This window comes from Onychostruthus taczanowskii, unplaced genomic scaffold (assembly GCF_017590055.1).
Source record: "Onychostruthus taczanowskii isolate IOZ18803 unplaced genomic scaffold, ASM1759005v1 scaffold115, whole genome shotgun sequence".
Classification (NCBI taxonomy): Eukaryota; Metazoa; Chordata; class Aves; order Passeriformes; family Passeridae; genus Onychostruthus; species Onychostruthus taczanowskii.
This window is the reverse complement of record NW_024498183.1, coordinates 283,642-309,531: the sequence shown is the minus strand read 5'-3', so window position 1 is coordinate 309,531 and position 25,890 is coordinate 283,642. Positions and strand designations below refer to the sequence as shown.

Below are 25,890 nucleotides of genomic sequence, written 5' to 3'. Positions count from 1 at the left end.
AGTAATCATGTCTAACAGATGGACACTGAAGGAAACATGTTGGTATATACTGAAGCCAACGAGCTTCAAAGTGACATCACTGGTCTTTTTATTTGATTATATTTTTACCTCTATTTTTTTTTGTTTTCCTAAGGGTTGTTGTAAACAAAGAATTGTTTAAAGCACAGGTTTTAAGAATTCCAACCAGAACAGCTTTCTGTCTTTTTACAGTTAAAATAGGCACAACATAGTAATGATCCTTTCACCCCAGATAAAACCAAATGATCTCTAGCCTTCTCTCTCCTTCCTTTACCACCAAAGCAATTCCATTAAAGGAATTTTATCTAGCTTGAGCTCAGATATTTTCCAGGATGGTATCATAAACAATACAGAGGTCTACTTGTGTAAGTCACCCCATGAATCTTGCAATCACAACTTATTTTGAACAGAAAATTATACAGAAGAAATAGAGCATTACAGTTTGCTGTATTTTACTGTACACTTTAGAACTGCTTAATGGGTAAAAAAACTTGCAGAGGCTTTGAACATGAAGGATACTGGAGTCACAGTCTGTGTCAATAGAGACGTTTTATTCTGCAAACTTAAAGCACACAACAGAGAGGTTTCACCCTGTAAATCTGGAGGAGTAAGAGGACAAAGCAAAAGCAAAAGAACCATGTGTGAAGTATTCTGTGTGCAGGGGTGCACAAGTTAGGGAGCTCATGTCAAGAGAGGTCTGTGAGAATTCTCCCCTCATCCACAATCTTGATAGGACTTCAAGGAAGGGAAGACCCACTGCTGGGTAAAATTTCTCAGCAAAGTCTCCAGTAAAGAGCGAGGCTGTACAAAAAGCAAGAAAACCTTGAGAAATTGCAGAGAAAAATAACTTTTTCAAATCAACTAAACTAAAGCAACTGCCTCCAGCTTTCCAAGTGGCTTTCTAACATGGAGTAGGAAATAGAACTGTGGGGATACGGTAAGAACTGAGTGCCAGTGACTCAGAACACATGACAGCAGGCAGAATTTTGCATAACAGAGGGGTGAAGTAAGCAAGTCAGCAAGATGAGTGCTGGAGTGTCTTTCTCCTAAATACACAGAAAGTGCAACACAGAAATACCAAGATAATTATTCCCAACAGAGAAGATCCACTGGATGAAAAAAAATCCCCAAGCTGTCATTCAGCTTCTACAAATGAGGGGCATGATGTGAAAAACAGTGATAGCTAAACATTTATCAGCTGAACCACATATTAAATAAGTTTCTTTAACTTTGTCCAGGTTTCAAATGGTCTAAAGAAAGCATCTGTTCTTAATTTGAAGAGTATCAAATACACTGCCTTAGCATAAATTATTTCTTTTTAAAATAATTTAAAAGTATTTTCAGCTGCTGAATGCAACATCATTGGAAGAGGAAGCAACAAAATAATCTGGCTACATGAAACTACAAAAATGGCTGCAGCAACACATCATTTCAAAGGAAGTCATCATTAAAATCTAACCATTGCTTTTGAGCTAGAACTCAAAGAGTAGCAGAATGATAAACAGAGACAGGTTACTTTCCTGGAACTGTTCTTTAAAATGGCTTACCTGTTTGTACATTTATACTGAGATTATCTGTATGCAAGCTCTCAGGTAAATTTTACCATATGAGTTTCCTCAGTATTGTACTTCAAGCCTCCTGCAACTGCAGCAAAAATAAAGGCAGCAAAGCATCCACTTCTCCATCTCAAGCTTCCTCTTAATTAAAGAAGCAGAAGAGGTGGACTTTAGGAGAGAGGCTGTGAGCATATTGCACATACTGATAACACAGCCTGAAGACATTAAAAAAGTTGCAATATGTTTTTTCTTTGCAATATTCCCTTTTTCTTCTTGAAGTTCACAGAATCATAGATTTATTAGAGTTGAAAGGGGCCTTTGAAAATCTCCTAGTCCACCCCCCCACCAAGGCAGGGTCACCTAGAGTAGGTTACACAGGAATGTGTCCGTGTGGGTTTTGAGTGTCTCCAGCGAGAGAGAAGTTCAATACTCTTCCAAGGGTTTTGAGAAAAGGCAGTGCTTACCTGGTATACCAGCAATGACAAGAGGCTTAGGAGGCTGCATGCCTGCAATCACTAGAGCCTCAGCACAAGGAGCCTTTGTAAGAGATGGAAATAAGCAATTTGACAATATTACTGCAGTGGAGAGACCAACAGTTCGTGGACCTTTCAGACTTGGATAGATGGAAAAGAGGATCCCTGCAAGGACTCAGGTCTCGCAATACAAAAATGTAAACCCTTCTGTCATCTAGCATGGGAAAGAGTTATCTTTGTGAAAAAAAAAGCATAGGCAAAACAGTTTCCTGAACAAAGGTAAGAAAAAGGTAGCTCGCTGCCATGAAGAATTGTCCAGAGAGGTTCAGGAACTGAATCTCACTGGCCCTTCTGGTAATAACCGAACTCTCTTCATGGAAGGAGATGTAGATCAGAGAGTCCAAGCTGCAGGAGGGCAGTAACAAAAGAAAGCACAGCTTGATTCCACTCTTTGGAAACACATAAGAATTAGACAGCAACTGCAGTGTCACAGAATTCTTGCCATTCCTTACCTCATTCCTGTACTAATTAAGAGTCTGAACAGTGGGACTACATGCTTAAACACACACACACACACACACAAATTTTCCCATTTCCTTCCACACTATAGGTGTGTTTCCCACACCCATAGTGTGGAAGAAAATTGGAAAATTTCGTGAATGCAAATTAGCAATAGTCCAGGGCAATAGATAAGTTATTAAAACACTGAGTCAACTTGGAATTTATCACCAACTCTGGTTCTACAGCTTTTCTTAAGACTGTTGCTTATTGCCTTTGCTTTCTAGGTTTTTAGATACTTAATTTAATACGGCAATAAAGTAGACGCTTTCTAGTCCCTGTGGGTTGATGACCAATATCAAGAATCAAAACAGTGACACCCAATTCTGGATGTACAAGCTTCTGTTGCCCAAGCTACAAGAGCCAGGCAAGCACAAATCCTCAAGGAAAACAGTAACTGCTTGTCCACATTAGCAGGCAATGCAGAGCCACCAGAACACAAGGATAGAACAGAACAGCCAACACTAAGGACCCCCACGTCTTCAGAGACACAGACGTACACCCCACAAGCAGCTGCCCCAGTCCCAGTCTCGCCAGCCACTGGTACTGGAGCTCAGTCCCACTCCAGCCGCTGGACCCACACTCCAGTCACAGGCACTATGGACACGCAGGCACCTGTGACCTATGGTCACACTCCCAATGCTGACACTTGAGTTTTCTCACTCTGGTCTTCCCCACTGCTTCACCACAGACTCCCCTCTGTGGTCTGGCTCCAGCTGCTGGGCTCAGACATCCCTGCAGCTCCAGAACTGAGTTCCTCAGGCAGAAAGGGACTTAAAAATAAAGCAAGAGGCTGTGCTAGGCACAGACAGACTGGCACACTGATTGATCTGCTATTTATATATGACCCACTCTTTTTATCTCCATATTCCTCTATTTTCCCATGCTTACTCCTCTCCAGGTCACCTAAACTTCTCCCTTTCCCTGTCCTTTTTTGCTTCACTGTGCATCCCCCAAGTCCTGCATCCTGCTTGGATTTAAAGGCATATTCCTATCTTCTTCACCCCTCATTTAAAAATCTACATACTTGATATTCTATAAAATTGAGTATGTGCCTGATTCTTTAACTGCTTACACAGATTTTCTGCTACTGGCAGGTGGGAGAGCTCTTCTCATTTTCCTAATTGAGCTAATTAGAAACACATTGTGAGGATGCCGACTCTTCATCTCTAGTGAGAAATCTTCTAATACAAATAAACACTGCAATCTTGCATAGGAACCTATCAGTATGGTTTGCTCTGGCTTTTTTTTTTTTTTCTTCTTCTCAAGAGAGGTAATGATTTCAGGTACCATTTCACCTCAGAGGCTGGGGATTTAAATCTAATTTTCAAGAAACTCTGAGGAAGACTTAAGGGTGTGGGTTTCTTGAACATGACTGGATTTTATTTGCAGTCCAGACAAGTTGACAAAGGAAATGCTATGCCAGTTTTTTTTGTTTTTTTTTTGTTTTTTTTTTTTCTCCAACCTAGAAGACCTGGAACAACTCCAGACCCTCCAAGACAGAACTTCAACACTCAAAACCCCAGCAGTCCATCATGTTGGTACAGGGTTTTGCAGTTGTGCCCAGTTACCCTTCTTCAGCAAAAACATAAAACACTGCTAAGTCCAGTTAAAAAATTATGGCTTAGCTGGATAGATAAAAAAAGCTAGTAAGAGCACTGAGTGAGAGATTTGGAATTTCTGATTTCCTATTTAAAAGGAATCTATCTTCTGTCAGGACCACCCTTATGCTATACTACAATTACTGGGTACATCACTGTGCATCAGTTACCAATGTCACAAAAACTGACAGAAGGAAATTTGTAGTACTTACTCGGTACCGCATAGAAGTGGTTTGTTTATATACTCATTAGTTATGCTGCACCTATAGAAAGTATTGTTTGGCTGCAGTGGGTATTAAAAACAACTTCCTTCAAAAGTCCCAAAAAATTTTTATTTTAAAAAATAACGTTACTGTGCAAAACAGCCAGCTGAAAGTCTGCCACTCTTATGCTGACTTGCAATCCAAATCAGCACACAGATCTCCCGAATTCAGTGTCTCCTCAAAACGATCCTAAAACATCCTAACATTTAAGTTACTTATGGTAATTGTTTGCTGTTTATGAATTTTTAGTTGTTAGGCTCAGGCCCTCAAAGCAGAGAAATGACTTCATGAAAACTAAGTTTGGTACACAGCAACATTGCTGTGTTAGTTCCAGGCCACCCATTTCCTCTATTAGTAAATGCAGTAGAGGGATTCAGGATTTTACTGAGTTTTGGTTGCTTGTGTGGGTAGCAAAGGTTTTCATTTAGCCTCTCATGGGAGAGGGACATGTTCTCACCAAAATAACCATAGCTCCTGTAAAAGCATTTGAAAGGAATGCAGTATTTTGATGTAGCCATAGGCTTTCTCTGGACACTTATGGCTTCCCACTGTGGAGAAAGTTTGCTGAAAGTAATAATTTTTGGTAATTCTGTCTAAGCCAAAACTGAAGGATGAACCTAAACTTATATGAGGGCAAGATGTCCTATTTTTGTTTTGTCCAAATATCCACTTTCCTTCAGAAATGTAACACCAGCCCGAAACTGAATTTTGCACAGAAACACTCCACTCCAACACAAGCAGATTTTACTTTCAGTTATGGGATGCACTGAGGTACTGAGCTGCTTAAACAGACTAAAACAGTCTTGTTATTTTTATGCAAATATAAATGCAGAGAGGGAAAATTTGTCATTACTAATTCTGTCCAGGAGATGAGAGACATTAGCAATGTTCTTATACCAACATTATTGTAGGAGGCAAGGAAGAGCAGGCACTTTAGCATTATGCACATAGCACAGATGAGGTGGATTGCCTCAGCAGAAGCAAATCCTTTTAACATTTTTGTACTAGAAGATATTCCTTCTGAGGAAAGGAACTCATAATAAACACACATATTAACAGGAACATCACACACAAACCTGTATCTACCTGCAACTTCTTGTTCTGAAAGACAACTCATGCATTTTGAAAAAAGTTATTTATTTTCACTGCTTTAATCTCTCTACTGTAGTGTTAGCACTTAACATAAGCATCCACTCTTCTACTGTCCTATTTACAATCCATTGAAATGTATACTCTACAAATACAATACATATTTTCAGAAATGTAAGGGAAATGCACAATTTGGTAAGGTTTAAAAAAGTGACTCTCATCTGTACAGGATCCTCAAATCATCCAAAAAGTAAAATTTACAAGGCAGTATCCACACAGCTATGTAAGGGCAGGTGCTACAGTGACAAAGCAGCAAACTTGCTAATACAATAAAATACAGAAAATAAAGTGTTTTGGGGCACCAAATAATACACTTAGTACCACTGATGTAGTAAATTTAGTAATATCCATATTTCTAGAAACATGTAACTGCAAACCTGGAGAACATTCTGAAAAATATTAAACATTATATACACATGAGGTAAATGTACCTTGGTCTTTTAAGAGGTAATTTGAGTTTAAAGCAACGGATATGGTGAAGAGATTTTTTCTGTTTGCTTGTTTTTTTAAACACAAAATGATTAACACCTTGCAATCATTTCAATGGCACAATATAAACAAGGAACTAACTAAAAAGGTGAATTTCATGGCAATCGCACTCAGAGCCATTACTGAGAAAATAAAATAGCCTCTTACTTCATTTGACACCTTCATGTCCCCATACAGTCAATACCAACATCTTTATTTATATACAAAGTCTTTCTTAGGATTACAAGCAGAACCATAGGAGGGTGACAGTGTGTCATACTTGGAGAGTCTGCTTGAGAAACATCCCAGAATTCCAGCTTTTAAGGTTGGAAGGTCCCTGAAGAATTCCAGCATTTCAAAAATGACATTTTAGGTTTTTCAGCATCAGACCATTTCCAATGCTTCTTGTTCTCTATGTCTATATCCATCTGGTCACAAGTCTGTAAATCAAACTGAGGCTTCAATGCTACTAAAATGTAAAGTTGATTGAATCAAAAAAATTCAAGTGAATGTATAATGTATGTAATATTTACAATAAACATTTGCATCAGTATCACTCAGAAAGTGTTTTGGTATATACTTGAAATGATACAAAATTAATATTTTGAATGCTAAAATATTTTGGTCCCCCTGGATTTCCAAGAGCAGATCTGGTGATATTACAATCTTAATTTAAAAAATACTTATGTGTACCTGTGTCCATATATATAAGATATGATCTTACACAGGTAACATTTAAAGTTACATAATATATACAGACACAGCCTTTGTAAAAGGTGTTCAGTTCATATAATGGAAAAGAAGAACAAAGCTTGAAGTCGTGGTGTCAGAAAAGCACTGAGAATACATATAGCTCTACTCAGAATTTTCCTGTTCTGCAGCCCAATAGGAATGATAAGGTTGTTCTAAAATACTGTTCCTTAGGTCATATACAGTGTCAAGCATCCCTCTGTGCTTTGTTTTTGCAAGCTTCTATCGCAAAGCTAAATTTTGAACAAAGTAAGAACAGTTGCTAGCCATTTAGGAGAGTGAAGATTTGCAGGTGGTTGATACAATATAACACACAGTTATATTGTTGACAGAATCATCTGCGTGCCATGATGCTGTTCAGCTGCTGTACATCCTCTTTAAAATGCAACAGAACTGTTCTGTATATTTTAGGAAATTAAATGTTTTTCCAATAAGGTTTTGTGGATGTTAAAAGAGCCACTAAAATTATTTGATTAATTATACTGTAAACACTCCTGTTCCCACAAAAATTACTGTAGAGATCTGAGGCATGCCAGGAACCTGATACTTCTGAAGTAGTAGCTGTACCATTTGTATCTATGGTAAGGACCACAGGGCACCTATGAAAACTTGAAATGTAACAAAGTTACAAAACAAAAAAGTTAAATTGCAAACTAGGAAGCCTTTGAAATTAGACGGAGACCCTGACCTATTTTCGTGATGACCTGTTTTTTTTTAAGTATCTGTACAGATACATAGAACTTGCTAGAAAGATTGCCAAGTAGACAGGCTTGGAAGTTATATTGTATTCAAACTTTCTTTTTTTTTTTTTTTGAACAGTTAATTGAAAATCTCTGTGGAGCACAATTGTCCATGTGCACAAAGGGATAGTTTATTTAAAATACCTACATGAAGTAATTTTTAATCTGGCTTTGATTGACAAAGCCTGAAGCACATAAGCCTGACCTGTCAGATAATGCCAAACATAAGCGTGACAGCTGTATGTATGTTTAAGCCTAATTGGTTTCTAAGAACTTCTCTTATTTTTCCCTTTTCTCCTGGATACTGTCTTGCAGTTTGACCTCTGAGAGTCTGTAATTCTGACATAATTGAAACTTCTCTCCAAGCAAGCAGTAAGAATATGGAAATAAACAAAAATCAACTCTTAAGGCTTTTCTTGGGTAAGGCTTGTGTCACCTATGCAGCCTCTTCTTCCTGGGCCTCATTCCTCTTCCTGTTTGAGCTGCCACACATCACAGACCATGGCACAGAAGCTTGACTGTGCTGCTACCAGCAACTGCCCTGCCACTGCCACCATCTTGGCAGCAAACTCTCAGCGGGTTCTACGCCAAGGGATGAACAGGAAGCCAAGTTAAAGGTTGCCATGTATGTTGTGCAATGCGATGGGCACTGATGTGTTCTGAAGAGTGGCAGGTTAGGCAACATATTAATTACCACACACATTTACATACTAAAACACTACTGTTTTGGACATCAATGAAACACCACAGGTCAACCAGATCTTACTAAAGTTACAATAAAAAAATATCCTGGTGTCCTAGGTTGATAAGGAAGTGACTTTTTTGGGAGGTTGTGGTCAAACCAATCATCTGCATCATGTAAGGAAGATGTCACAAGGGCAGATTTTCTCCAGGTGGTGCCATGTGCGACGTGGAAACACAAGAAGTTACAACTGTGTTTCCTAGGGAACCTATGGTATACAAGGGACTCCTCTCTCCCTTGATAAACTAAGAATTGATTATCTGAGGGGTGGTGATGAACTGAGAACTGATTATCTGAAGGATGGTAACTTGATTGAGAATCCGAGGCTTTGTCTCACTGTACTGTGTTAAAAATTGAGTGAGGAGGAACATTTTAGAAGGTTTTCATTCTGAGTTATGTGTGTGTTCCATTTTACATATTGTAGCTTAATAAAGCTTTTTCCTTCATTCCTAAGCTAGAGCCTGCTTTGCTCTATTTTTAGTCACATCGCACAGCAGACACTAGAGAGAATATATTTTCATGGGGGCATTGGCATTGTGCCAGCATCAAACCATGACACCTGGTAACAGCAGGTTTTTGTTGTACATTTGGGTAGGAAGCAATTTAACTTCTAAACAAGTTTGTGACAACATTATGATGCTCTTGAAAACTTAGGGAAATCTTGACTAAAGCCATGCATATTCTTCTGTGTTCTTATGACAACACACATCACCTTAAGCTTTGTTCTTCTAACAATGAAGAGGATTGCTGGAATCCCCCAATATTTGTGTCCAAAGACCTGCAGCTCACCACCTTCTCTAGCTCACCACTTTGTGTATGAGGCACACACAACATACATGTACATAAAACTTATAAGCAACTTTGAACTGTCTAGTACAAAAGCCCAAATAACTTTTCTCTAATGACAAGTGCATTAAATCATTGTGTAATTGCAAATATTGTTCCTTGAGCCTTAAGACTCGGCAGAACTGCACAGAAAATATGCTTTTCATACTTATTTAATGAAGGAAAATCTCCCTTAACATTTTATTTTTCTTGCTACTTTTCTGAAGTAGATAGGTACTTCAAGCATTTTAGAAGTACCACTTGATAAAAAAAATCTACATAATTATGACTCGTAACTTGACAATTACAAAATATGACAGTGAATTTACTAGCTTACACTATTTAAAACTCCTACAGTGGTTTTAAGAGTCAGATTTTGGTAAAATTGAAGACATTTTATCTGTTATGTACTCACTGTTGCAATGAGCGAGATTTAGCACTTAGCTAGGCAAAGGAACAACTTTTAACTTTTATTTTTGAAACCAAAAGTACCATAGGCTTTGTACATCCCTACTACTTTGCATTAAAAGACTCAAAAGTGGCACTTATTGGTGTAATACAATCTATTTTGAAGGCAATGTAATGTTCTGAAAAAGTGGAAAAAACCCGGAAATCATGTACAAAGTACAGTTGCATAAGTTATGTTCCCAAAACTGAATGAGGTCAATTTATAAGTCACGGTAAGAGTCCAAAAGATGCACTACCTTAATAGTTGGCAAGGTATACTCCAATAGTACATTCACAATCTGAATCCAGGAATCGAGACAGTGGTTCAGAGTAGTCAATGTACCAGGCAGCAATAAAGTTGCTTTAAGAGCCATCAATGCACTGTAGAACAATACAGCAAACCAGTTTCAGTTTAGAAGTGACCTCCTACTTTTAGTACAGCTAACTAGCAAAGACCAGCTATCAACTTCCCAAATAAAAAAATTATAGATTAACGAAACTAGAGTACATGATGTTTTATAAGTAACCTGGGAAAGAGGTTCATAGTGCACAGAAAGACCCAACACAACTGTTTAGCACATCCACAAAAATCCTAAGCGACGTTCCTATGAAGTACTAAAAGGCAGCAATATCCTTCTGTTCCCCCAGTGAGGTAGAACAATTAACCTTCTTAACACGCCACTCTGGTGCAGATAGGGATTTTTACAGTGTTCTTCGGTAGCAAATCCAGGATTACATCTTGATCCCCTCCTGTTGACTAAGTTGTGATAATGTTTTCTTAATGCGCAAAGCTGTCAGCCGAGCGGCTCCGTTGGCATACCAGCATTCCCGCATAATTTTTGCCATCACTCGTAATGCCTGCAAAGGAAACACAAGTCATTATATGTACTGCTGTTCCAGTGTAGCCCGTGTAACTGCTGCTCTGCCTTAGACTCTTCAGGCATTTCTGACTGAAGTCCATTACCAGTACTACAGGTGCATAGGAGAGTGCACTGTTAAAAAAAAAAAAACAAACCAAAACAAAAAAACCCTTACCGTATTTACAGAAAAGTAAAACTCTCTAAACACTGTAGAGCAAACCTGATACTTTTCAGTAGAGTTCTGGCCCATGAAAATAATATTTTAATAAAAATTTATTAGCTTGTCTGTAACAGTTTTCCAAATTTTCACATCAGACAAAAATACACTCTTTTTAATTGTACTTGCAGTTAAGGAATTACTTCAACACACAGCAATTAAGTTCAAGAGCTGTCCTCCTCAAATTGAAACTCTGTAAGGATTCGAAAAGTTTTTGAAGTCTTTTTATCCATCAAACAGCCATTCTTTGAAATCTGAGTCCTTCTACATGTTGTTCGCAACAAAGCAAATAACAAAAATGGCAGATTAAATGAAGTAACAGCTCCAAAGTACTGTGAAAGCTGTATTACCTTAGTCATTTTAATCCTGAAAACTACCTGTCTCACAGTTTGTTGGCGCATTCACCACCTTCCTCTCCCCTTCCTGTGCACTGCTGCCAAACTCTTAGCCATGCATTCATTCCACACACGCCACAACCCATGTTCCCTCCTCTATCGAAAGCACCTCATCCTTATCAGTACTTCACTGCTCCTGCAGCCCACTGAAGAAGTTGCCCCAAGCTGTGAGTCACTGGCTGTGACAGAGCAATGCTATGGAATATTCCCTCTGACCAGTTTGGGTCAACTGCCCTGGCTCTGCTCCCTCTCATGCCCTTGTCCACCTGCAAGCTACTTGAGAAACAGAGAATGCCTTGAAGCTGTGCAAACACTGCATAGCAACAGCTAAACCAGCAGTGTGCTATCAGACTGTTTTGGTCACAAATCCAAACCACAGCATCGTGCAACCTACTATGAAGCACATTGTTTCAATCCCAGCCAGACAATTTATTTGCAATGATGCTTCCCACATAAAGGAATTTAGACTAGCTGTAATTTATATTAACATCATCTGTGCTTCACAGGAAGGGATCATAGAATCCTCCATGCAGAGTTAGCTATGAACTTCTACAAAATTACATTTAAATACTTATGCATAACCAAGGAACAATGTTTTTAATAAAACCATAATGATTAGAATGAAATTAAGTTCTCCTAAAGGCAGCTCTTCTCCCTTCAACAATAAGCATGATTTTTAAGCCACTGAAAGCACTAAAAGCTCTAGTGTTCATTAAAGCAGCTTTAGCAAAGTTAGTTAATACCTCACAGCTCTGCCATCTGTTTGGAATATTGGGCCTTAACTTCTGTTCACACACAACTTTCCTCATTTCTTCAACAGAAGGGTCTGAAGGAACAAGGTCATAGTATGGCAACTGGTAATCTTCGTGGATTCCTGCAACAGGTTAAAAATAGCTTTATTTTAGCTAACACTGGATTACATATCCTTCACTTTTTACTGTGTTCCTTATCAGTACCCTACCAGGTTTTGGTTTTCATTTTTAAAAGTTACATCACAAAAACTGACAAATAAGTAAAGGAAAATCCTTAACCACACCTTAGGAGTGTTTACATTACCGTTCAAGGATCTAAAATTTATAAAACTGGAATAGATATAAGCTACATCAAATCTTTCACATGCTATACTAAAAACATGCTTCTTTAGAGTACATGATTTATAACAGCATGCTTCATTTTAAATAAGATATAGATTTATCTGAACACAATATAGCTAGGTCTTGTGGTATTTGCCTCTTGCTCACAAAGCTATTATATTTTACCCTTTTCTCCCCTCTATGTAAATATTTGGAAAAAAAAGAATATTTCCTATTTTGTTCAACAAGTTTGGTCTGTCAATCTAGAAAGAGGTTGAATAAACCAGTTATCATTTACAGGATTAACAATTATAAAGTCTGAGATCCACTGGCTATTATTTTGCACTGTTTTTTGAGCAAACTGTTTTCAGAAACTGAATAAGTTTAAGTTCCTTATAATTCTTTAAAACGTCCCATTTTATAAAGATTGCCACGTACCACCAATTGAACACCGCCGAGCTATTTCCCAAAACACTAATCCCATTGCATAGATGTCTGCTCGTTTGAATGACTCAAAATGTTTCATATTTATGGAATCATCTAGGACTTCAGGAGCCATGTACCTGTGTGGAAAAAAAAATTATTTCATAAACACTTAAGAGTAGAAAAAGTTCAGCACTACTGATCAGCTCAAACACAAAACAATGTATTTTTGTGGAGAAGGAGATAAAAGAAAAATCTGCTTCATTAAGATTATCCAATCAGAGACAATTCAATGTAAAGGGATAAGTAAACAGAGAAACAAGCAGAGAAATAGGCGGAATAAGTAAAATGTGAAACAAACAACTAGAGCTATAAACCTGATAGAGAAGGCACAACTGAGACAGTGACAAAGACTGGAAGTCTCCAGTTCTTCACTGACAGGCTATTAAGAAACTCTAGGCATAACTTTATAGAGGTGCAGTCTGCACCTTGTGACCCCTAATACATTGGAAAGAAGAACACCACAGGGACTGAGCATATTGAAGGAAGGCCTGTGCAACTACACAATGCTTATCAAGGAATGTTCAGGACAAGAGAACAGAAGTGCAGCAACAGATAGAAAAGGGTAGCAGAAGGACCTGCTGCATAAAAGGTTGCCAGTCTCACCATGCTCACCTGTATATCCTATTTTATTAAATCCTAACTATTCTGTGCAATCTCACTCTCAAGCCCATGTGCATGTGCTCTCTAAGAACTGTGTGCCACCAGCTGGAGGCAGGCATGAGTCTGTTTAGGTCTAGCAACTGCAGCAGCTGAAACTAGAGAGAATGAAGGGCTCAATATCAGCAGGTGGAAGGGGAACTACAGGTACTAGGAGCACATCTGCAGGTGGTGAGAGCACATATCTGGAGCTACACAGTGGTCATTCTGTGAATGAATTCTGGGCTGGCAACTGTAGTCTGACAGAAGATGAAGGAAACCCTGGTGCCAGCAACTGGAATAAATGAGTTGGTCTGCTTCAGCTACTGAAACAAGACCATGGATCACAGGCTTCATGGTCACAGCTTACACATACCAGCTACAGCAGAGAAAGCGGATGAGAAAAACACAGTAAGGGTCTCTCAGCACTAGCAACTGGAGTGGGAGTCACAGGCTGTAAGGTCTGTGTGTCTGGGTACCAGCTGCTGGGCAAGAAGATTTGCATTTTTCCAACCCTGCACAGCTAGTGTGCAGGACTAATTAACCAGCAACCTTCAAGCTAGTCTAGCCAGTACCCAGGCAGCCCAGGCAGGGATATTTGCCAGGACAAGAGCCCATGCTGATATTTGAGGGAATCCATGCAGATAGGCATGCATACAAATACATCAGCTGTTTGCTGCTGTGCATTGACCCAGCTGGATCAATGCACAGCATTGAGTATGAGATCCATGGAGCTCAGGAAAGGGCATTAGACACAGCAAACCTTGGGTGGATGGTTGAGGGGCTCATAAACATGCATGGAGTTGTGAGGCTGCAGAAGGGAGTATGTGCTTTCACTAACGAAGTTCAATCCTGATCAGCTGAAGAGAAGGAAGGAGACTTGGCTGTCTATAGTTATGTTTTATACAAGTTCTGACAGTGTTTTATGTGGGTGTTGAAGATAGCACATGGTGCACAGCAATCTGTATAATCAGCCCTATCCGTACTGTATGTGTCTGTGTATGACTGGTTGGATTCCAAGGAAAAAAGCAGTAGCCACATCCAAGGGCCCTAGTCCTTTGGAACACACCAGCTAGGCTCCAAAGGTCAGACAAGAGGAAGCCCCAGTTCCCGTAATCTGAAAAATTGTAGCAGCCACTTAAAATATCTCCTACCAAGCCTAAAGCAGGAATAGACAAGAATTGCTGGTTAAGAAACCAGCACTGTTAAAAATTTCTTGAAAAAGGCCCACTACCATTGCAATACCTGATTCTTCATCGTACAGTCTGCAAATCCCATCCTACACCACGCTTTTTTAAAAATTAGGAAACTATGAGGGTTACAAATTAACAACTGTGCTCAGTGATTTGTTTTACCCACATTTCCTGCAAGGAGAAAACATCTGTAATAAAGTTTCTCTTAAGAAACAAGGCCTGAAAACTGGTCATGGCATCCAAGTGGTTGTTACCTTGTTTAGTGAGTAGGTCTGACATGGGAACATCAAGCAAAAGGTCAGTGTGGACCTTACTGCAAGAGCTACTGACAGCAGCATCCCCATTTGCTGCTGGAAAGAATGAATGTTATTTGCTGCATCAAGCCAACATCAGTGGTAGCACTGCTCTCTCATTCTGATCGGGTTCTGGCAGCTAAATTCAGAATGTGATGTTTAGCAAGAGTTCAGTGTGTTTCTCCACATCATCACCCTAGCAGTCTCAAGCTGACATATCAATGAAGCAGACCAACAGTGGCACCTGGGCTTTGAAGAGCAGTGTTGACTGGTAAAAAAGCAACAAGTGCAGGCTACTGAAGTGGAATACAGTAACAGGCAATAGCTCTATCTCTGGAACAGCCACAGAAGCCTAGACATGGTTTAATTTAAACAACAGCATTTTAAGACTTTCTTTTCCAATACCAGGGATGGTAGGGAGAATGCAAGACACACTCCTTAAAAGAAATTTCAGGACTCCCTCAGTACTACAGAAATTCTTACAGAAATTAAATAGATACAAGGAAGGAAGATACATGAAAAATCACAATGAATTTGTTCATTGTTGCATTTGTTCTGAACTACCCAGAACTTCAACAAAGTCTGCTGAGATGAGAGTTCTCCTAAGGCATACAAATTCCTCACAAGTAATAAACATAGCACAAGCAGAGGACAAATGTCTCAAGTTGAATGTAAGTTTGAATAGATATTTGATATCTTTGATATAGACAAGGCTCAAATTGTTCTGGTCCACCCGTATCAAAGATGTTTTAATCAAGAATGGAAGATTATGGTGAATACTTTAACACTGTCTAAGGATTCTGCATTACAGGATACTCTTATGGTACTTCATGTGCTTGACACTAAGTGATTATCTTGGACCCCAGAAGAAAGAATATTTCATCTATCTTAAGATGCCACGAGGATTAAAAGAGTGATGGACCTGAAAAAACAACTAGAAAGCCCAACCATAGTGCAAGATGTCAGCCAGAAACATTAAACAAGCAGTAAAGGAGATTGTCTCAACTTCTGTGAACTATCCAAAGAACAAAGCTTTTAACAGGAAAGACCACAAGAGGCCTAAATGTGTCAAAAAAATCCCTCCCCATGTGACTTCCATTGGCAAATTGACCTCTTACCATGGCCCTCCATTAATGCATTTAGATTGGCTTTGGCTTCCATGACACAGAGTGGTGAATGACTGCTGAAAGATTATTGCTGGAACAAGAAAGGTGAAAGGCAAAGAGGTGGTGTAGTGAGGTCAGCAGCTCAGCCATTTCATGGCTGTTACACGAAAGGGAGAGAAGCAGGCATTTCCTTGTCAGCTTATGTGTTGGAAATGCATTGCCTGGCAGAAGCAGTATCTTAGGTTCTGGAGACAACAACTCTATTTCACAGAGTAACTCTGACCTTCTGAGCAAGGTCTGCAGCTCAATATCATCCAAAAATAAAAGGATAAGTCTACAAAAAAGGGTATGAAGTATGTTGAGCATGGTCTTGCCAAACTTTAGGTGCCTGCTGACCTCTTTCTTCCATCTCTTTCAGTCCAAAAGCTCGGTACTAGTTGTCTAAATTTCTTGTACAACATATAGGGAGCTTTGTGTCATCAACTACACCCAGACATAAAATGATGTGTGGCATCTTTCATCAAGCCTACACGCTACAAGGTAGAATTTTGCCCATATTTTGTTTAAGTAAACTTCTGAGAAGCACCCATGGTAAGAATTTGCTGCCGAACTTCTTTTAAAACACAACCTATTTGAACTATCAAAAGTAACAGCTGGGCCATGCTTCCAAACAAATAGCAGGAGAATGAGGGTTTTTTACTTGCCTCAGGGAGTGAGAGATTCTATTTCCTTCTCAGTTTAAAGCTCACATTCCTGCTTTATGTAGCAGGCTGAGCTGTGAAAGCACACAGTTCACCCCTCTGGTAAAGCTAAGCCTCTGAACAGAAAAGAAATAAAGTCAGAAAATTCAATAAGAAAGAGGGATCATCAGTTTGACTCAACACCCTGATCACTCACACAAAAGTAAGTCTGCCTGTTCCCTAGACATACATTTTTACAACAATCATTAGAAAAATACAGACTTCATCAAATCTCCCTGAACTTGTATACAAAGCTCCCATGTGCAGAAGAGGTACCAGCAGTGGCAATCAGTGGGGGTTAAAACCGTCACTGAACAGGTAAGACTTGACCTGTACTATGAAAAATTAATCAGAGGTGCAGAGTTACTTACCTAAGAATGCACAAGAGGAAGAAGAAGGGTCTAAGCCTTTTACAAGAAAGAGCAATTTTCAGAGAGGTAGAAACGACTAATATCTTTAAAAGGGGAAACAGATTTAGCCCTCCTGTTGCCCACTGCAGCAAACAAGAGTTGCTACAGCTTTAACCTTGTGAAGAAGCATAAGGCAGATGAACAAGCAATTTAATAATGCCTATGCAAGTAAAGATCCGGTAAGTGGGATCTGCAAACACAGCTGAAAGGATGCTTTCTCCAGTGACTAGACTAAAGAAAGTAACTGATTTGTACGTCATTTGCCTTTGCATGTAGGTGTAGTAGAAAATACAAAATCACACGTGGTGTGCGCCCTCCATGCAGCTAAATTTGCAACGATGAATTCTGAAATAATCCTGCTACTAGACACTTAGAGAAGGAAAAATACTCAGTTCCTTATAATTTAGAAGTAGCTCAGAAAATAAATCTTATCTGACCATTTGTGTGGTATTTTAAAAATTGGCAAAGGACTAGTACAGCAGAGCTTTAGAACAAAGTAACTCCAACAGTATTATGTGTCAGTAAAACAAATTTTCAGTACATTTTCTAAAAGCTTTAGTTAACTGAGCCTTTAAATAATGTTTAAGGGTTTTTTCCTTCCAAAAAGACACAGCTTAAGGGGCATCTTAGTTCACTGTAAAATCCCATACAACTCCCCACCCCACAGTATCACTTACTAAAGGGATATAGAAAAAAACGTGGTTTTGATATATACACTGGAGATTGAACAACACCAACACAACTTTCCCGAACACTGCTAAGCCATATGGGCTTAGCTTTCACACACTTCTCTACGAGCAGTGCCCAAACTCCAGTTTGACACAGCACTGAACCTATAGGCATCAGAAGAATGAAAAGTTGCCCACTTCCAAAATGCTTGCTGTTAGTAGTGCTATCTCTGTATGCTGTATAGCTGCATGGATTACTAAGGGAAATTTGTTTATAGCTTCCAGTTAATATTGCCTGAAGGTTCACCAATGATAAATTACTGACAGTAAGTTTTATTGCACTTGTGCTGACTGAGTTAAACAGCTCTGAATTCTTCTGGGGCAAGAAAAACCTGTATTTCCTAATTCAGAAAAAGCTTTTAAGAGACTATATTGACTCATCCACTTATGATTCTATTTATGCATTAGATGACAAAGATGACTGTTTTAACTTCTTGCATTTCTTTAAAAAATGTGATTCCAAGACAGTCCTGTGTCCAAGACTCTGCACCTTGTATGTTCTTCCACATAGGCTTCACATGGACAATCACAAGTTTTTACTGTCACTCTCAATACCCTGTCTCAGACTTCTGATTGGGCTGCAAGTAACATTTCCATGCAATACATGGCAAGAAGAAGAAAGAGAGCACTCAAGTCTCTAAAGTCATCAGTCATGAAGTCTCTTAATTGTTTTAATTAATATTTGTGCCTTACAATACTTAGCAAGTTTCCAGTATTTTACACCAGCCAACACTGAACGTGCTTTTTAAGCGCCTACAATCTAACTAAAATACCAGCTGACAAGGAAGTGCCTAAGAACTCTATATGCCATTACATTTTCCTGCTACTTATATTTCTATCAACATAAATTTATATGGGACAAGAAAAACCAAAGCATTTTATTCTAGAAGTTGCCTGACACATCACATAAATGATTTTACCTTTTTGTTCCCACTCTGTGGTTTGGGGCAATGTCAATTGTGTCTGTAGCTGAATCGTGCCTAACTGCCAATCCCAGGTCTGCAATGCAGCATGTTCCATTCTTTTTCACCAATATGTTTTTAGATTTTAAATCTCTGTGGGCAATCGCTGGTTTGCCTGTAAGGGAAAAAACAGAAGTTGTACAAAAACCCCAAACCAACCTCCTTTTATTTTAAGCCTGGTGCAAGCTTCTGTTTGAAGGAACAGAATTCCTTCTGTTTGAAGGAAAACTTTATGTGCACCAGGGTACCTCCTGAAATCATTCATTGTAGATTGTCTGGCTGTTCAGGAAAGTGCCTTTCATGTTTACTGTATCACACCACACTTGCTCCTTTCCCTCTTCCTGCAAGTATTTATTGCACACACATCCTACTCAAACATTGTCTCAACTCAAAGTTTAGAAGGTGCTACATGTACCATTACTTGGTGCCTTTTAACAGGTATTTTGTAGGAAGGATTGATACATCACAATACCAACACCAGAGAAAAGAAGGCAAAAAGCCTTTCAAATTAAGAAGTTCTGTGAATTTGGAAATCATCACAGAGTAGAACAAGCTACTTATGTGTCATTAAAAAAACCAAAAAACCAACCAGTATTAACCACATGACAAGCAGAATAATTCTAAGATTACCTTGTGTGCCAACAATTTCCATGTGCAGATGAGCAAGACCACTGGCAGTGGACAAAGCTAATTTTATCATTCCTTCCACTGTTACTGTATACCTGTTCAGGTAATCAAAGAGTGATCCATGCTCGTGATAGTCTGACACTAACCACAGCTGAGTCCATGTACCATTGTCTGCAAAATAAAACTGGCATGAATACCACACATACACACGTGACAAACACTATGTTCCAATTCTATACAACACTTACGAAGTATAAATTATGGTCTGCAAGTAACCTCTGTAAATTAGACTCTTACTATTAGGCTCTTCTATTCCTGTAACATTTTAATGCCTCTGCAAAGGCTGATAATACCATGGGAGAGTTTCTGAAACGCTTAGTGACTATTGTATATAAATTAAAACACAAACCATAAAAAACTGATGTCACTATAATTCTGAGGTGTATATTCAGGGTGAACTGCCCAGGGTACTAGCCAGGCCTTGCCTTTCCCTAGGTTTCCTGCTAGAGTGGAGCACAGGGAACAGTGCTGAATGCATGATACAAAACTAATCCCAGCACAATACTGTCCATGCTAATCATAAAAAAAAAAAAAAAAAGGCAGCATTTCAAACTTTGCTCCGTAACTTCTTCAGTCTTCCCATAACATATCAGACAATTCCCACAGTGGATTTTTCCTCCTAGAATAGAAGCTTACAAGCAGCAATCAGATACAAAGTTAAATCCCACCTCTGATGACCTCTAAATGGAGGTTTCCAGAAGGCACAAGGGTAAAGAAAGCAAAAAAACACTGAGGAGGATATCAGTTTGCTGTATGACTTTTGATTGAACTATGACAAACAAGATGGGCCACAATACATTCAGAGCTGTCCCAAGGCATACAAATGACATATGAGAACTTAATTGTTCATATTACTAAAGCAGTGACAAAAAATACCTTTAAGTTTAAGCCACAGAAAGAACATTATCAAAGGAATTCAAATCAAGAGGGGAGCAAAAGTATTTTTTACCTAAGAAGCAGAAATATATCTAGGAAAGAACAATCCTGCCACTGAACAGGTTTTCCAATTTTGTTGTTATAAAAGCACCTCTTCTGTGGTAGACTTGAAAAGCATTTTCATAGCCAGCTAGTTTTACAGAACAATCTTTCATCTCTTTAGAAGAGCAGTTATCCCATAAAAGACATCTGCTAGACTCCTAGCCTGAATTATATAGCCCCTATTCCCTCAGAACAAGAGAGAACACTCAGCACAAGTCAAAAAGATGTCTCATTATGTGATAGTCTCTAAAGATGGCTCAGGAATATGACGAACATGAAAAAGGGAAAGAAGTTCAGAACTTACTTCCTATTGCAAACATACTGAAAAATTTTTACTTTCCAAAGAACACACCTGTCGGAAAGCCAGAAGCACAACACGCCTGCTCTACAGATTGACAGAAACTACCTTTATAGAAACACTTGTGCTTATCTTTAACTTAACACTTTGGTGGTGGTGGGCAAACTTGCAAACATCCCTTTTATTTGGATGTTTTTAGGGAAGTCAGTGATGCCATTAAAAAAATCTAAAAATAAAAGACAAAAATCAAAAAACCCACCAAAATGGAAAGGCCTCCAAATACTTCAGGGTAGGAAAAAGACTAATACACATTCAAACAATCCCCATAATGGAAAGAGAACTCTGGCTTGCTACATTTACAGAATAGTCTCAATTAAGTTGTTTAAACAGGCAAAAAAAAAAAAAAAAGAAAAAAAAAAAAAAACCAGTCACATACTCCAACCTGTATAAGACTGGTAAAATGCTACTACTGCTGCAGGAAGCGTCTTTTATGTCCACACAAGTTTTGCCTTTTTTTTAAAGGAACAAGGAAATTAAAAATTTTTAAAAAATTATCTTCAATTATTTTCTAGTTACAAGCGCTGCATTTCTTGCTACTTGGCAATATCCAAGCACAAACTCAGAGAACTCAGCACAGCATTAAATGCGACTGTCTCCTAAGAGAATCAGGGTCTCTGAGAAATCAATCCAACAGTACTGGCTTCACTAAACTGTCTTACAGAACCATTAGAAACATTTACGAGTTCACAGGCACAGAAAAGATGCTCTTAAATACACAAAGAGCGGCCGAAGCTCCGAGTAAACTAACCTTATCACATGAGAACATTTTCTTCACTCAGTTTTGTTCTATGCTTCATCAGTTATGACCCTACATTGCCTGAAATAATCCTCTCCTGGGCATTACCATCATACACACTCATTACTTGGTCCTTTATTTTATTTCTTCTCCTGTTTCTTAGAAGTGGCATACCTCAGCAGGTGTCTGTAGCAGACACTTAGCTGTAAAGAGGGAAACAAAACTAATTTTAATTAGTCTACCAGACCTATTGTGTTTAAACAGCTCTATAAAAGATGTCCGTTTCTGAAGAACTATCACAGCTTTGATTCAAGACTATGGTGCCTTTGCATAAAGTTCCTCTCTTCTTAACACTACATTTCCTCCTAAGAGGGGAATATGCTGCTGGTTACAGACTCTTCTATTCATCTTTATCTTGTGTATTACCTGCAAGTTTTCATATTCAAGCTCTACCTTCCTTCCAAAGAAGAAATAAAAGCTGGGCTTGCCATCCAGTCTGAGAAGAACCATGATTCTTTCCTATTATGTGCCATATTGTGACCCTTCAACGAGATTTTAAGAAGGGACAGTGCTACATCAAAACTAATTATATAAATAATTACAGGCAAGCTCAAATGCAGCAATAGGTCCAGTGTCCAGCTATCAGAAGGGACCTACTATGTTTTCCTTGCCACATTTGACAAACCATACATTTGTTTAGCACTCTAAGCAGAACACGCTACAATAAACTTAAGTCTTCTTATTCTGTTGACAGTAGTTGATTATTACCAAGCAATAATTAACCTGACCTGTAAAATACCCGAGTATTTTTAGCTGCAGAGTAAACAGCATCTGCCATGAAGCTTTCAATCACAGGATTTGCATTATCAGGTAGGAAAAAGTAATTATACTCAATAGTAATTACATACAGTAGCCCAGCTTTCCATGATTAGGTAATCTAATTTAGTTTATGCACTCACAATGATCAAGAATCTCAATTTCAGAATATTCAAAATTTACAAAAAGTTTATATGTGTTATTGGAAACATATTTAAGAGATTAATTATGGTTATTTCAGCTATTTCAAGACACCTGAAAGCACTTCATATCACCAAGAACACTCAGAAGTAAAAGATTTTAATTTTTAACTCCAAATAATTATTGAAATTTTGAGAAAAGAAGCTTTCAGATTTGTTGTCAGGCAACTGATTACAGCTGGGAAAAACATTACTAATGCTCAAGCAAAATCTGTCTTAGTAGAGCTGACTCTCTGAAGAACGGTATTTATACAATTGTATTTATACAATATACCATATATCAAATACATAATCAAGTTTCAATTAAAATTCAACTGACTGGAATCACTAAAGTGAAAAATGTTTTGGTTTTTTTTTCCACATCAACACTAGCAAAACAAAAATGTTTACTGTGGTGTTATGTAGCAAAGTATTTCAAAGCAGATATTTAGCCTTTTTTGGCACATAGATAATGTAATATCAGGGGGGAAAAAACCAGGAAAAAACAGTGAAAAGAACAGATTCAGATGGGATCTCCAATGAGAAATCTCTTAGAAATGAGATATTCAGGGAGATAGCACTTTTGTCAGTGACTAGAGCATGACTGGTGTCTTGTTAGCATTAACAGCTTGACTCTATCATGTTGATACAGTCATCTGACTCAATGATGAAAAGCATTTGAGCTCTGCAGATTCCTTCTCAGGCTAAAGCCAGAGCTTCAAAATGAATAAATGGCTGAAATATTACTTCTCAAGAGTCAGGAATTCTGCTCATTTCTTTGAAGCATATTGTTTAACATCACTTTTGGGGATCCACTTACCATGAAAGGTGTTCTGACTGAATCAAACTATCATACTGGGGAGTGTGCTTCCAGTTAACGGGAAGGAATGGAGAAGTCAACGTATTTTAGTGCATGAAGTTATCTGGAAGTGTGCAGTGCAAGACTTCACCTTATTTTAATCTGCCTACAGACAGTCAAGATTACAGCCAGCTAATGCAGAGAAACATTTAATACTGTGAACTGTGGTTCCTGACACTACTCTTTTGCTAGAATAGTAGAGTTAAGTAGTCCCTATGCACTCTAACTTCAAGTAACTGGGTTAGAAAGAACAACACAAAAAACCATGCACAAAACAAACTGTGTTTAGATGGTACAAAACAAGACAACACATGACCCTGAAAGTAACTTCCCTGACCTAGCAGAATTTGGAAGTTAGCACATACTCACTATGCAAAGAACTACCCAGAACACAGAAGAGCTTGTCAGGCAGACCACAACTGCAATTAAAATAATTCATTGCTTCTCAGCCCTCAAGCTGTCTTAACTGTAGCACCTATTTCCCAGTAGATTACAGGATGGGAAGCAGACAGATTGGACCAGGTCCTGTAGCCTTCTGAACATGACACAGGTCTGGGGAAGTAGGAGAACGTGCCATTAAGGCACATGGACAGTCTGAAGAGTGTGGTAGAAAAAGGAGTGAAGACAGCAGTTCAGTCACAAGCTCTAATCTAAACACACCCTCCTACCCAAAGGAACCCCTTCCACCAATTTTACACTAAATAGCTAGCCAGATGTTCCTCAGCAGTTGTGAAAAACTGCAGTTGAGGTAAAAGTAAAGACCTTATTAATGCCTTCAGCAGCAGCAAGAACTGAAGCATGCTTTGGTTCTACGGCTCTTTTACTAGACCCTTGCTAATTTTGAAATGACTAGTACTCCGGTATCTCTGCAGTTATTTTTGCAGTACCTCAGACACACAGATTCCTGCAGTCTAATGACTTTGTGCACTCCAGCTACACTGTAGTAACTCCTGAATACATTCAAAAGTCAGCCCTACAGAGAAATGGATGCAAACCATCCATACACATTACTGCTGTGAACGAATACATAATCTTGCACCTGGCACCATCTAAACATTCATCAGTCAGCACCAGCATCTACAATGAAGGACTGTTCCTTAAGCCACTGGAACACTTTGGTGTTCTTAAGTCATTGTTCTAAAGCCATGCTGTGATACACCTTCTCCTTTTGGAGTACCATGATAGTGCACCTGCTAAACAGGGAGAACTACCCCCATAATGGTCCCTCTATGCTCTCTCGTTTAATGGGATACAGGTGGCCTGAAGTATTCTAAACAAGAATTGAAATATTAAACCTCCTTTAATATTCAGGACTGAATTCTTAGCCCAGGGAGCAAATTGTGTGTATATATCTCCTCATTGAGAGAACGTAGAAGGTTATACTATGAATTAATTCTGCACTGATGGGTTAAAAACAACAACACAGATTTCTGCATCTGCTCAGACAGCAATACTGTTAGAAAACACAGTCAAGAATAGTGGCATTTTCAAAGCACAATTTTATCTATTTTTCAAAAACCAGATACCAACTAGCTCTCAATAAAATACAAGAGCCTTACCCTGAAGATCTAAAACCTCAAATAATGCTGTGACCTATCAGTTAAGGATTTCTTCTTTGTGCATAAAGCATATTAACAGAAAAAACAAACTATTTCATATCACATTGTATCATATTACAAGGAAACTAAAGATGACTAAGTCAAATGCTATAGCATCTGCAACATAAACCAGCAAGGAAGAAATTATTTAAAAAACCCACCCATTTAGGAAACCTTCCTCATACCTCCTCTTCACAGCAGTCAAATGTATTTTTGGGACAAACTACCTGGAGGTTTCAGGCAAAATGAGACACTTGTATACTTACAGATGATTTTGTGAAAAGTTACAACTATGCTATTACAATATATTCTTTATACTTTCAAATGAGAAATAGAAGCTAAAGCTTTTGCAGAGATAGCTCTTCATTTACGGCTTTAATGCAGCTGATCTAATTTTAAACTCCAGATACTCACTCCCCTAGGCCAATCAGAGCAAACTCAAGCTCTTGCAGGTGCTGGTAATACCAAATACAACTCCAGGCATGAAAATAAGACAGTTTCTCATGGTAAGCATAGTAAGCTGCAGGAAAAAGTTGCCTGGTATGTTATTGATCTGCAAGCTCTTGGAGGATAAAAAGTTGCACAAATATCTGTTAGGAGCAAGTTAACTTACATGACCCTTTCCTGGAGAAGTGTTTTGCACAATCTCTTGGATTCTCTTCCTATTCTACAGATTTATATAGAAACTTGAAATTCATCTAATTGTAATTAATAAGCACTTTACACATATACTTGACCCTCACTAAAACCATTTAGGAATTTCCCTCAAAACTGAGAGCCTTTTAAAAATTCAGCATGTGTGTGAATTATTGACTCCTCCCTAATGTGACAGAATTTTCTGTTAATGCTTTCTTCACAAAAAAGTCAAATGGCATTCGGGGTGAAACATGCAATTTCAGATGAAAATAACTGAATGAAACAGCATCTTAATATCTTAGCTCCTCTTAATGAAAGGAACTCAAAACTTGGGTTTTGTCAGATTCTTAGCTC

At 38.5% G+C, this 25,890-nt stretch overlaps 1 protein-coding gene across 1 annotated transcript in view; it reads right to left on the bottom strand.

The window, feature by feature from the left end:
* Positions 1 to 5,589: 5,589 nt before the first annotated feature.
* The window catches only part of TGFBR1 (transforming growth factor beta receptor 1), a 35,047-nt gene continuing 14,746 nt past the window's right edge, over positions 5,590 to 25,890 (bottom strand). Inside the window, exons 5-9 of the mRNA XM_041427468.1 lie at positions 19,320 to 19,487; positions 18,648 to 18,804; positions 12,574 to 12,698; positions 11,806 to 11,936; positions 5,590 to 10,448 (exon numbers count right to left, since the gene is read on the bottom strand). Coding sequence (XP_041283402.1) covers positions 10,323 to 10,448; positions 11,806 to 11,936; positions 12,574 to 12,698; positions 18,648 to 18,804; positions 19,320 to 19,487 — 707 coding nt within the window. The 3' untranslated portion in view covers positions 5,590 to 10,322. The remainder of the gene's footprint in view (positions 10,449 to 11,805; positions 11,937 to 12,573; positions 12,699 to 18,647; positions 18,805 to 19,319; positions 19,488 to 25,890) is intronic.